We start from the raw sequence: 13,036 nt of genomic DNA on the forward strand, positions 1-13,036 counted from the left end.
CTGGCACACCACTCCTGAGGGAGCTCGTCCCCAGCCTGAGACCGAGCCTGGCCGACGCACTCGTGCATGTCCTCCAATCGCGCCAGGCGTAGGCGTTCTGAGAACACACAAAACAGGCACCCAGTAGGGTGCTCCACCGCCCTCTCCTTGTGGCTCAAACCCAGGTAGTGCATATACTAGTGCTCCTACAATGAGTGTGTTTACATGCACACTTATCATTTGACGTTAAACTAGTTGTGGCAGTAGGCCGAGTATGGCATTAGTCACCTAAACACCTTACTCTGCTTATCTTAATTGGCTTAAGTTGACAATCGAAGTGACGCTGTTCAAAACACCTGGTTTTCTGAGCAATTTTTCTATATATTAGGCCACGTAAAGGCCTTCATCAGATTCATAGAGGCATATTTAATCTGCACATGTTCTAGTACAAGCAGCGCAAGCTTCCTCCTTTTGCTCGAGTGCAGTGAGTTCAGGGAAACTGAAAGTATACATCTTAGAAATAGTTTTCACATACAAACTTAATATGTCTGAAATCAGAATCAAATATGGTAATCAAAAATAACATGGACGCTGTGGTAGTACGTTTATTTTGATGGGACATTGATAAATGTCGATGTTGTTACCCTGTGTCCCAATACTCAGTGTTATAGTCCTGGTCCTGAGAATAGAGACCAGGATATGTTGTTACCCTGGGTCCCAATACTCAGTGTTATAGTCCTGGTCCTGAGAATAGAGACCAGGATATGTTGTTACCCTGGGTCCCAATACTCAGTGTTGTAGTCCTGGTCCTGAGAATAGAGACCAGGATATGTTGTTACCCTGTGTCCCAATACTCAGTGTTATAGTCCTGGTCCTGAGAATAGAGACCAGGATATGTTGTTACCCTGGGTCCCAATACTCAGTGTTGTAGTCCTGGTCCTGAGAATAGAGACCAGGATATGTTGTTACCCTGTGTCCCAATACTCAGTGTTATAGTCCTGGTCCTGAGAATAGAGACCAGGATATGTTGTTACCCTGTGTCCCAATACTCAGTGTTGTAGTCATGGTCCTGAGAATAGAGACCAGGATATGTTGTTACCCTGTGTCCCAATACTCAGTGTTGTAGTCATGGTCCTGAGAATAGAGACCAGGATATGTTGTTACCCTGTGTCCCAATACTCAGTGTTATAGTCCTGGTCCTGAGAATAGAGACCAGGATATGTTGTTACCCTGTGTCCCAATACTCAGTGTTATAGTCCTGGTCCTGAGAATAGAGACCAGGATATGTTGTTACCCTGTGTCCCAATACTCAGTGTTGTAGTCATGGTCCTGAGAATAGAGACCAGGATATGTTGTTACCCTGTGTCCCAATACTCAGTGTTATAGTCCTGGTCCTGAGAATAAAACAGGTTTAAAACAACAACAGAGAAACACGTGTCTTGCAGTGCTCCACATCTGTTATGATAGAGACTTTTTCCTGCTTAATGGAAGTATCAGGTGTAGTTTTTCACCAGTTATAAAGTGTGTTTGTTGTCTCTCTTTATGATTCCAGGCTGCATGGAGGGAGATGCAACAACAGCCTTGAGAACATCTGGACTCAAATTGAACTCTGTTCCAAGTTGCTGTCAGGTAAAAGCAGACGATAGCAGACATACAGGATACTTTTGGAAGGGGGTGTTGTTGAACATTTTCTTGACTTTACTCAATCTGTATAGTTTTGGTAAAATCTTATCGAGGAACTTTCTGAAGTAAGATTAGCCTGGGGCAGCAGGTAGCCTAGTGGTTAGACCGTTGGGCCAGTAACCGAAAGGTTGCTAAATCGAATCCCGAGCCGACAAGGTAAACAACTTCAGTTCTGCCCTTGAACAAGGCAGTTATCCCACTGTTCCTCTGCCGTCATTGTAAATAAAAATGTGTTCTTATCTGACTTGCCTAGTTAAATAAAGATGTGAGACGTTATGCTGTCATAACGTAATCAAGCTTGGATATTTCAATAGATGTTTGATTGCTCTGGTCTAGGGGTGCATCAGTTGCAGACTTGAGACAGGAATTCTCCCCCTGCAACCCCCTAATCCTTATCTGAACTCTGTGAGAACATAGTAACTGTACTGTATGTAGCCTACCCATTTCTTGGCTTAGTAAGAAACACTGAAGAAAACAATAGCTTCCACGATGGATCCGGTAAGTCTGGTTTACTTTTAACAGTATAGGCCTGCTGTGCTGTGCTTTGCTTTTGGTTATTTATTGTATACAAGTTATATACATAGACAGAAGGGTGTTAGTTATAAATACAGTATATTTGACTGTAGTTTAGTTAAGAAGAAAGACTTACACAGTGGTGTGAAGTACTTAATTAAACAATATTTTAAAGTACCACATAATTCGTTTTTTGGGGTATCTGTACTTTACTATTTATATATTTGAAAACTTTTACTTTACTACATTCCTGTAGAAAATGATGTACTTTTTACTCCTTAAATGTACTCGTTACATTTCGAATGCTTAGCAGGACCGGAAAATGGTTCAATTCACACACTTATCAAGAGAACATCCCTGGTCCTCCCTACTGCCTCTGATCTAGTGGACTCACTAAATACAAATACTTTTTTGTAAATTATGTCTGAGTGTTGGAGTGTGCCCCTGCCTATCCGTAAATAATTTAAAAAACAATACATTTGTGCCTTCCGGTTTGCTTTGTATAAAGACATTTGAATTATTCATACTTATACTTGAACAATTACATTTACCTTTGATACTTAAGTATATTTCAAACCAAATACTTTTACAAATACTTTTACTCAAGTAGCTTTAACTGTGTGACTTTTACTTGAGTCATTTTCTATTATGGTATCTTTACTTTGACTCAAGTATGACTATTGGGTACTTTTTCCACCACTGGACTTACGTTTATTTTTGACCGGAGAATTACTTGTGAATTAGGTTTGATGCACCCATTGCAAAGACTTGCATAAATAGCTATTTTTTCCTATTTGTGCTGGTAGTGAACAGCAGCTGCCATTGTATCAGCAGCGAAAGACCGGAACATTTCATTCCCAGACACTCCCTCACGAGAGAGAGGCCTGTTGAGATCCTCCCTCTTTGTGCATCTGTTCCAAGTGGCTGCCAGGTAAAAGTAGACGATAACAGACAACAGGATTCTTAGTGAAAGGGGTGTTGTTGAACATTTTCTTAACTTTACTCGACTTTTATTGATCACGTAAAATGTTATCCAGGAACTTTCTGAAGTAATACTAGGCTACACGTTTATTTGTTCTAACTTACGTTTGGATATTTAAATAGATGTTTGATTGCTCTGGTCTAGGGGCGCATCAGTTGCAGTCTTGAGAATCGAATTTTCTCTCGGCAACTCATTACTAGCTGTCATTAGCAGAACACTACAACAAAGTTGTCAAACTGTACCCTACAACATTTCATGCCATACAAAGAAACAATGGCTTCCGCAATGGATCAGGTAAATCTGGTTTTAACATATGCCCGCTGTGTTGTATAAAATGTATAGGACTAGTTTTCATCACCTTTTATCCTCCACATTCCTGTGTTCGGTTTAAACTGCTGGACAAAAATAAACATGATTGTAAAACTTGTTAGGATATTTTTTCCCTCAGCAAAGTAACGTTAATCTACAGCTATATCATGTTTGGAAATCTGTCATATTACCTAATATATCTCTACTTCCTCCCAAAATGTGCACTTGTTCACCTCCACTGATTTGAAAGTCAGATTATCCATTATATGACTAGATACTCACTCTGACAATGAAAATACATATTCTTCTTTGGGGTTTATCGGTGGTTGGCATCCAACTTTATGGTACATTACACCACCTACTGTACTGGAGTGTGGGCCAGCAACTAAATCCTATCAACTTTATGGTACATTACACCACCTACTGTACTGGAGTGTGGGCCAACAACTAAATCCTATCAACTTTATGGTACATTACACAACCTACTGTACTGGAGTGTGGGCCAGCAACAAAATCCTATCAACTTTATGGTACATTACACCACCTACTGTACTGGAGTGTGGGCCAGCAACAAAATCCTATCAACTTTATGGTACATTACACCACCTACTGTACTGGAGTGTGGGCCAGCAACTAAATCCTATCATCTTTATGGTACATTACACCACCTACTGTACTGGAGTGTGGGCCAGCAACTAAATCCTATCAACTTTATGGTACATTACACCACCTACTGTACTGGAGTGTGGGTCAGCAACTAAATCCTATCAACTTTATGGTACATTACACCACCTACTGTACTGGAGGGTGGGCCAGCAACTAAATCCTATCAACTTTATGGTACATTACACCACCTACTGTACTGGAGTGTGGGCCAGCAACTAAATCCTATCAACTTTATGGTACATTACACCACCTACTGTACTGGAGTGTGGGCCAGCAACTAAATCCTATCAACTTTATGGTACATTACACCACCTACTGTACTGGAGTGTGGGCCAGCAACTAAATCCTATCAACTTTATGGTACATTACACCACCTACTGTACTGGAGTGTGGGCCAGCAACTAAATCCTATCAACTTTATGGTACATTACACCACCTACTGTACTGGAGTGTGGGCCAGCAACTAAATCCTATCAACTTTATGGTACATTACACCACCTACTGTACTGGAGGGTGGGCCAGCAACTAAATCCTATCAACTTTATGGTACATTACACCACCTACTGTACTGGAGTGTGGGCCAGCAACAAAATCCTATCAACTTTATGGTACATTACACCACCTACTGTACTGGAGGGTGGGCCAGCAACTAAATCCTATCAACTTTATGGTACATTACACCACCTACTGTACTGGAGTGTGGGCCAGCAACTAAATCCTATCAACTTTATGGTACATTACACCACCTACTGTACTGGAGTGTGGGCCAGCAACTAAATCCTATCAACTTTATGGTACATTACACCACCTACTGTACTGGAGGGTGGGCCAGCAACTAAATCCTATCAACTTTATGGTACATTACACCACCTACTGTACTGGAGGGTGGGCCAGCAACTAAATCCTATCAACTTTATGGTACATTACACCACCTACTGTACTGGAGGGTGGGCCAGCAACTAAATCCTATCTCCCAGCCCCGTTCTCTTAAAAGTATCAATATTTACGACTGTATCTAACAATGTTCTTCTTATTAAACTCAATTCCTGCTTGCACACGCTGGAGAGAATCCTTACTCCTGTCTTTGTGGTGTCAGAGAAATGCTATAGGAAGAGAGACTTTTCAAACAATATATTTATTGTAAGATATGCAAAAATGAAGCAATCAACCATCACTAAGAATAGTCCGTGTTGAAAACTCAATGAACAGAGCTGTCTTTTGCCTTTTTTTGAAAGTACATCCTTTTTTATCTTTGACAGTTAGCAGATGTTCAGAAACAGGCACTGGAAACAGATTTGTATGAAGTAATTTAGCTGGTCTGTGTAGATCATGATGGCAGATATCGCCACCACTCACTCTTCCTCCCTGCACTTCCCACATAGCTACATTCCTGCTGATTGTAAACAGCGGAGGTCACATACTGTGGTAGCACCCAAACAGCTCATACATCTGTACGCTCAGAGTTATGACTAAGTCACACAAGACAAGCCTGTATCAGCAAAGAATATTAGCATATAACAATAGACAATTCCCTCAGTAATATAGTAACATATAACAATAGACAATTATCTAAGTAAAAACAGTATAGTATGTCTAATTTAACAGTATAGTAGAATAATATAAAACTATAATATTAAAATGTCCACCACAGTGGAAGGAGTCAGTGATAAAACACCAGAAAGCACACGTGTGTCACAACTTCCACCGACGTTGGTCCCCTCTTGTTCGGGTGGCGTTTGGCGTTCGACGTCACCGACCTTCTAGCCATCGCCAATCCACTTTTAATTTAGTCTTGTCTTCCATCAGTGATGACTCTTGCACTGAGATGCTGAACCTTAGAACGCTACGCCACTCAGGACCAATCTATTACACCATCCATCCACCAGACTAGAATAGACCTACACATAGTCTGTCTGAAATGGCATCCTATTACCTATATACTGTCAGGTGACATTTCAGATGCAGCCATCCCCTCTAACAGTTAGAAGTCAAACAAATGATGTCAGGAACTCCAAATGTCATTAAGTCGCTATTGTGGATTGTCCATGCAATGACGTCTCACAAATCATCATCGCCATGGTGATGCTCCATGACATCATTTATTTGGTCGGTTGAAGTGTTGTAGAGGAGTGGGTGTAGCAGTACTACACTCTTAGAAAGAAAGGTGCTATCTAGAACCTGAAAGGGTTCTTCGGCTGTCCCCATAGGAGAACCCTTTGAAGAACCCTTTTGTGTTTCAGTTAGAACCTCTTTGGTTCCAGGTAGAACTCTTTAGGATTCCATGTAGAACCCTTTCAACAGACCAGATGCTTTTTAACTTTCTGTGGAGAAACCGAACTCGTCACATTAGGAAACTGTTGCATTGAACACATGAGTATGGTGGGCTGAATTTTCTGGACATTCCTACCTTAAATAATACTTTTAAGATCAATTTGATAAAACACTACATAAGAAGACCTACTTCTATGTGAAACTTTATTCCTCATCATGCCTTTTCTACTTTTGGTGGCCTTAACTTCATGTTGGTTTGCTATTGACAAAGTTCCAGTGAAGCTCTGCTTTTCATCAGCAGGTTTTCTAGTCATGAACCGTCATTTAGAAGCATAATTTCTCTCCACACGTATATTATATCTGGAATAATCAGCACATATTGTGTAACAATAAATCTTTGTTTTTAGAATATTGGTTCAGAAATAATATCCTATCCTTATCACTTGACAAGATCCCTATTTATATAGAGTCTCAATTCCCTCAGGTGTTGCTTTATTATTCAGGAACATGTTAAGACCCTCAGAACCTTCCTTCGATTACAGCTGTTGACTCAATAGTAGTAAAGATTCGTTTTTGTTTTGGTCTGTTCAACAACAGAGTGATACTTGCCTTGTATCAACAGGATTTTGTATCTATCTATCACCCTATGTAATTCCTTATTGGAATTGTTTTATTGATCATATTTGTTGTCTCACACAAACGTACTGACTAACACAATTAAGGACGTTTATTATAAAAATCAATTTATATTATCCTGCCAACCACTATATGAAGAAGTTTTAAAAAAGAAACACATTCAAATTGTACCGTTTGAAATGACCAGAAACCGTGTTGAATCTTTTTTTTATGGTATTCAAGTAAAGAATGTGGCAAGACATCAGTAGATTTATAATGGAACATATTCATGAAGATTTTACACAATTATGGAGAGATGTACTGCATGAATTCTTCACCGACGATATAAATAATTTGGATAGATATTTTTCTTCTTCGTTCACTCGCCTTACAGTAGGTGGCGGTAATACTCCAATAGGTGTAGTCTGCCATAAAACCTTAAAGCACAAGACAACAGGAAATTGTTGACGAGAACAGCTAGGGTCGAACAGTTCATATCATACAAGAAACAGTAGCTTCCACAATGGATCGGGTAAGTCTGGTTTTAACATTATATGTCCGCTGTGTTGTATAAAATGTCTAGGCCTAGTTTATCATCATATTTGAACCTCCACATTGCTGTGTTCTGTTTGGAGCGGCAGGTAGCCTAGTGGTTAGAGCGTTGGGTCAGTAACCTAATCCCCGAGCTGACCAGATAAACACCTGTCGTTCTGTCCCTGAACAAGGCAGTTAACCAAGTTTGTATGTATTATGGATCCCCATTAGCTACAAAGGCAGCAGCTACTCTTCCTGGGGTCCAGCAAAATTAAGGCAGTAAATACAATCATGTTTAGCCAGTTATGGTAAACTGTAGCTAGTGTCGTGGAAATATTTGGGCAATCATATTTCACAAATCCTGGAGCCTGTGAGTTTAAGTAGATTTTTTTATTACTTCATAATTGTTGGTAAAATTATGATTAAATGACTGAACACATCATTTTAAATGGAACTGTAACTAAGTAAACTTATACTCTGTTTTATTATATCTGATTAACAATATGAGATCATAAGAAGGGATTGTGTGACACAGACAAGGAGTAATTAAAGTTAATGAACACCATTCCAACTAGGAAGAAAGAAGTGAACTGTGTAAACAGATAAGGTCGTTAACCTATGGTTGAACCGACGAAACGGACCTCTGGGGTTTTTAGAGAAGACCGTGAGTGCATTCCTAGGTTTTCTGTTAATTAGAACTGTCATCTAAGTGGTGATTGATAATGTTGAGGGGTCTAAATGTAACAGTACTCGTCTTGCGTTGTGTACAATCAGTCATCGACACGGAACTCCAACATGTAGCACCAGTCATGTAGCTTTATTCTGATAAGAACGACACAAAATTGCACGTCATGCAATGCACGTCTCACCATCCAACTCTGCACTCACGCACTGTACAAAATATTGGTGTAACAGTATAACTTTAGACCGTCCACTCGCCCATACCCGGGCGCGAACCAGGGACCCTCTGCACACATCAACAAAAGTCACCCACGAAGCATCGTTACCCATCGCTCCACAAAACCCGCGGCCCTACACCTGAAAAGGGCAGTTAACCCACTGTTCCTAGGCCGCCGTTGTAAATACGAATATGTGACTTGCCTAGTTAAATTAAGATTACATAAAGAAATGGACCAGCTTGGCTTTGTGCCAAGCCATGTAATAAAGTCTATATAAATGTAATGTTCCGGTATGCTCGACGCTAGCTGGGTACGTTAGCTTACTAGGTACATTGATAGCTTTAGGTTGGTTGTTTTTATGTTAAACTTCAAGATTTACACCAAGGACGTTGCCTCTCGGATCATCACTCTCCCTCGCTTGGGCAAGGGACATTTAAGGCACTCGGATGTAAAACGCAATTCAAGGGTTGAGGGTTTAGCCGAAGGCTGTTGAGTTTGAAACGCAGCTGGAAGGCAATCGGGAAGATGCAAGATCAGGTGGGACCATTATAGGCAATGAGAGGGCAGATATGCGTGTTGCCACAAAGTCAAACGTCTATATCGTATTTGTATTAAGTTTAGGCATAAAGGTAGTGTTTTCAATGTTAGGGTTAAAATCTATTTAAAAAATATCAGTTGTAGAAATGGGTGTGTTCTATGGCTTTGTTTGTGGTAACTAGTGACAACCAGGCACTACTTCCATACAAAGTGTTTTTTTCCTCAAAGTTGCCTGGATGTGACGTGTCCTACTTTTACCAATACACTCCTAACAACCTACTCGTTACGAAAATGTATATATGATCAAATAAGCCAGAAGCCAGATTTTGGGCCCAGTTATCCCTCTTGCTTCTCCTCTTCCGTGCTGTTCGATAGGAAATGACTGCTATAAAGAAATATGGTGGAAACTAGCCTATACCCACCAATCCAATGCTCTTAGATTTGTGGTTTATAGTGAACGATTGAACATTTCAGGTAAAAGGGGATATTCCAGGGATGCACCCAAATCAGAGGTTTAGACTGAATTAATACAATATTTGGTTTAATGATCAACTGTAAAACTTCTTGTGGCCAACAGGACAAAGTTAGCCCGTCCCCCTCCACCCTCCAGGAGTCCCCAGGTCGACCCCCTCTCCGAACTTTACTGCTGGTTCTGGTCGACTGCAGGAAAACACCGGGACAGAGTGGAACTGAGAGACTAGAAGGGCAAGAGGAACATGGAGATATGATTTCATTAAGTAAGAACCATGGTGTGTGGATTAGTTAGTTCCACCCAATTTTGAAAAGTATAATTTGGTCCCCCCCCAAATTTTTTTGGATTTCACCTCATTTGAACATTTTTTAATGAAGAGCACATGTTCGATTTCATAAAAACATGTTTTCCCATCTCGAGGTTATATGGAAATGCATACTGTGTTAAGTGCTAAATAAAGTAACAGGGGACAACTGAAAACAACAAAACCACTAGTTTACATTGGTAGAATAGTCCTTTAAATCAGCCACAAATGTGCTTATGACAGGGCTAATGGAAGCTACTTTTGTTCCATGGGGAGTGAAAATTGAATGCTAGCTTCACAAAAAAATATATTCTACCATTTTACTTTATGGGTAAAATGGTTCACTTGCTCAGTTTTCTACAAAAAAAACAGAGAATAATTTATTTTGCCCAAAAAATGTAAGGAACAGTTTCACCATATTAAAAACAGGTTGATCTTAAAATGAGGGACAGATGTAAATGTTCAGAAATGACTGTCAAAGTAACCAAATAACTAGGACTTTACATGCACACTAATCATTTGCTATTAAACTGATTATGGCAGTAGGATGAGTGTGGCATTAGTCATGTAAACACCTTACTCTGCTTATGTTAATTGGTGTAAGGTCATAACCAGTGGCCTGGGGCCTGGGCCTTCAGTGAGGTCCTACACTTTAATCTGTGTATGTGCTACTACAAGCAGCGCCAGCTAACTTCTTTTTGACCGAGTGCAGTGAGTTTAGGAAAAACAAAGTACTAATCTTAGAAATAGTTTTCACATACAAACGTTATACTGCTTAAAAACAACATAGTCGCTGTGGAAGAGCGTTTATTTTGATTGACAATTTTCAGCGTTTATCGAAGTCCCGTCAGGCAGCCTGATTTCAGATGTGTCCATGTAAACAGGATTAGTAGGGAAATTGTTATTTCAAAGCATGTCAACGTTTAAATCAAACTCTTGTACTAATTGGCTTCACAATAATCGTATTATTCTGCACTTGTACATTTACTCAACGATGGTAAAACTTGGAGAAATGATTGTGTTAGTTGGGTTAAAATCTTAATAGAAGTGACACAGGGTTGATGTGACACAGGGATGATGTGACACAGGGTTGATGTGACACAGGGTTGATGTGACACAGGGTTGATGTGACACAGGGTTGATGGAAGAACTTGTTAAAATGTAATACTGATGTACAATTTCTACTGGAAAATATGAAAGGGACCCAAAAGGCCTTAATTTCATGGAAGGACCCATCTGTTTATGGACCCATACTTGCAAAACCTAACTATTCAATGTCTTTGTTTCACAGGGGACATCCCTAATCGTTGCTCTCTAAGTGGGAGGGGCTTATCATCTGGGGAGCCTCAAAAACATCATGATGCTGACAAGAAAGAGAAGAGTCTCTCCAGATCAGAACACCTCAAACACCAGCATAGAGGTACAGGGAAAAAACCTCACCACTGCTGCTCTGACTGTGGGAAGAGTTTTGCTAAACAGGACTTGACAAATCATGAGCAAATTCACACTCTAGAGCATGCATCTAATACCTTAAAATCTCAGAGAATTCATTCAGGGGAGGGACCTTATACCTGCTTTGATTGTGGGAAATACTTAAATCAGTCAGGAGCCCAGACTAACCACAAACACACAGGAGAGAAGCCTTATAGCTGTGATCAGTGTGGGAAGAGCTTCAATCATTCAGGATCCCTGACTCTACACCAACGCATACACACAGGAGAGAAGCCTTATAGCTGTGATCAGTGTGGGAAGAGCTTCAATCAATCAGGATCCCTGACTAAACACCAACGCATACACACAGGAGAGAAGCCTTATAGCTGTGATCAGTGTGGAAAGAGCTTCAGTCGATTAGGAGACCTGACTAGACACCAACGCATACACACAGGAGCGAAGCCTTATAGCTGTGATCAGTGTGGGAAGAGCTTCAATCATTCAGGATCCCTGACTCTACACCAACGCATACACACAGGAGAGAAGCCTTATAGCTGTGATCAGTGTGGAAAGAGCTTCAGTCGATCAGGAGACCTGATCAAACACCAACGCATACACACAGGAGAGAAGCCTTATAGCTGTGATCAGTGTGAGAAGAGTTTCAGGACGTCAGATCACCTGACTGCACACCAACGCATACACACAGGAGAGAAGCCTTATAGCTGTGATCAATGTGCGAAGAGCTTCAGTCGATCAGGATCCCTGACTCTACACCAACGCATACACACAGGAGAGAAGCCTTATAGCTGTGATCAGTGTGGGAAGAGCTTCAATCAATCAGGATCCCTGACTCTACACCAACGCATACACACAGGAGAGAAGCCTTATAGCTGTGATCCGTGTGGGAAGAGTTTTGCTCGTTCAGGGTCACTGATAAAACACCAGAAAGCACAAACATGTTTTCTTTCATCTCCCTTCTCTCTGGCACCGGTTCCAGATCCCTAAATAAAGTTTACATAGAAAACATCTTGTAAACAGTCATCCAGCTCCCATTCTCTAACACTTTAGTATGTCTGATTGCCATGGTAACATATGTAGCATAATATGCAGCTCTGGATCCATATGTTACAAGCGTCTTGGAGTAGAAGTGCTGTGTGTGTGGTGGGGTGGGGGAGGAGGTGTTCAGAGCTATCTTTTAATTTATGAACTCATATTATCCATTAAATAATGTATAATAAAAATGTTTCACCAATGGTAGGTGTATATTCATGTGTGGGGGAAATGTTATCGCAAGAGAGAGTCTTGAATTGTACATCATGTCTCATACAGTCATTGGTTCCTGTAGGTGCTGGGTAGAGATATGAGGGGGAGACAGTCATGACCCCCTCAGACCTTTTGGCAGAACTCTCAGAATATGTTCTATAATTTACATGCAGGAACCAAATGTTAATGATGAATAATGTAAATCATGCAAATATAACCTGTCTGTGTTACCAGTATATAAGAGGACTAACGGGACTGCCCCGAAAGAGCTCCTGACCGTAAGTTTGTTGGAATCTCTCCAGCTGGCTGATAATAAATCATTATTAATTTAAGTTTGACTGAGTCCTCGGTAGTAATTTCCACGACACATGTATTCAATACAAAAACACATTAAATCCTTTATCTTATGTCACACTGCATGAGGCAAATGGTGGTCACACCAGATACTGACTACTGTTTTTTTTAAGGTATCTGTGACCAACAGATGCATACAGTTGAAGTCGGAAGTTTACATACACCTTAGCCAAATACATTTAAACTCAGTTTTTCACAAATCATGACATTTAATCCTAGTACAA

The 13,036-nt window shown here is 40.4% G+C and overlaps 1 protein-coding gene across 7 annotated transcripts; it reads left to right on the forward strand.

Annotated features, from left to right (window-relative positions):
* Positions 1-2,045: 2,045 nt before the first annotated feature.
* On the forward strand, positions 2,046-12,790 carry LOC109877181 (zinc finger protein 239-like). 7 transcript variants are annotated; one of them, XM_031811251.1, is made up of 3 exons: positions 2,046-2,160; positions 9,566-9,737; positions 11,056-12,790. In XM_031811251.1, exons 1-3 carry the CDS (start codon positions 2,152-2,154, stop codon positions 12,198-12,200), a joined length of 1,326 nt encoding a protein of 441 aa, XP_031667111.1. In that variant the 5' UTR covers positions 2,046-2,151; the 3' UTR covers positions 12,201-12,790. The 7 variants fall into 7 exon arrangements, with proteins under 7 accessions (XP_031667111.1, XP_031667114.1, XP_031667110.1 ...); XM_031811254.1 differs by having other exon boundaries at positions 2,047-2,160; positions 9,566-9,725; XM_031811250.1 differs by lacking the exon at positions 2,046-2,160 and adding an exon at positions 7,404-7,550.
* Positions 12,791-13,036: the final 246 nt, after the last annotated feature.

The sequence above is a fragment of the Oncorhynchus kisutch genome, unplaced genomic scaffold, assembly GCF_002021735.2.
Source record: "Oncorhynchus kisutch isolate 150728-3 unplaced genomic scaffold, Okis_V2 Okis01b-Okis20b_hom, whole genome shotgun sequence".
NCBI classification, from domain to species: Eukaryota; Metazoa; Chordata; class Actinopteri; order Salmoniformes; family Salmonidae; genus Oncorhynchus; species Oncorhynchus kisutch.

What these genes read in the sequence shown, in the direction of transcription:
- LOC109877181 (XM_031811249.1), top strand. An exon ending in TTCATTAAGTAAGAACCATG is followed by an intron (nt 9,738 to 11,055) that starts GTGTGTGGATTA and finishes TTTGTTTCACAG; the next exon opens with GGGACATCCCTAATCGTTGC.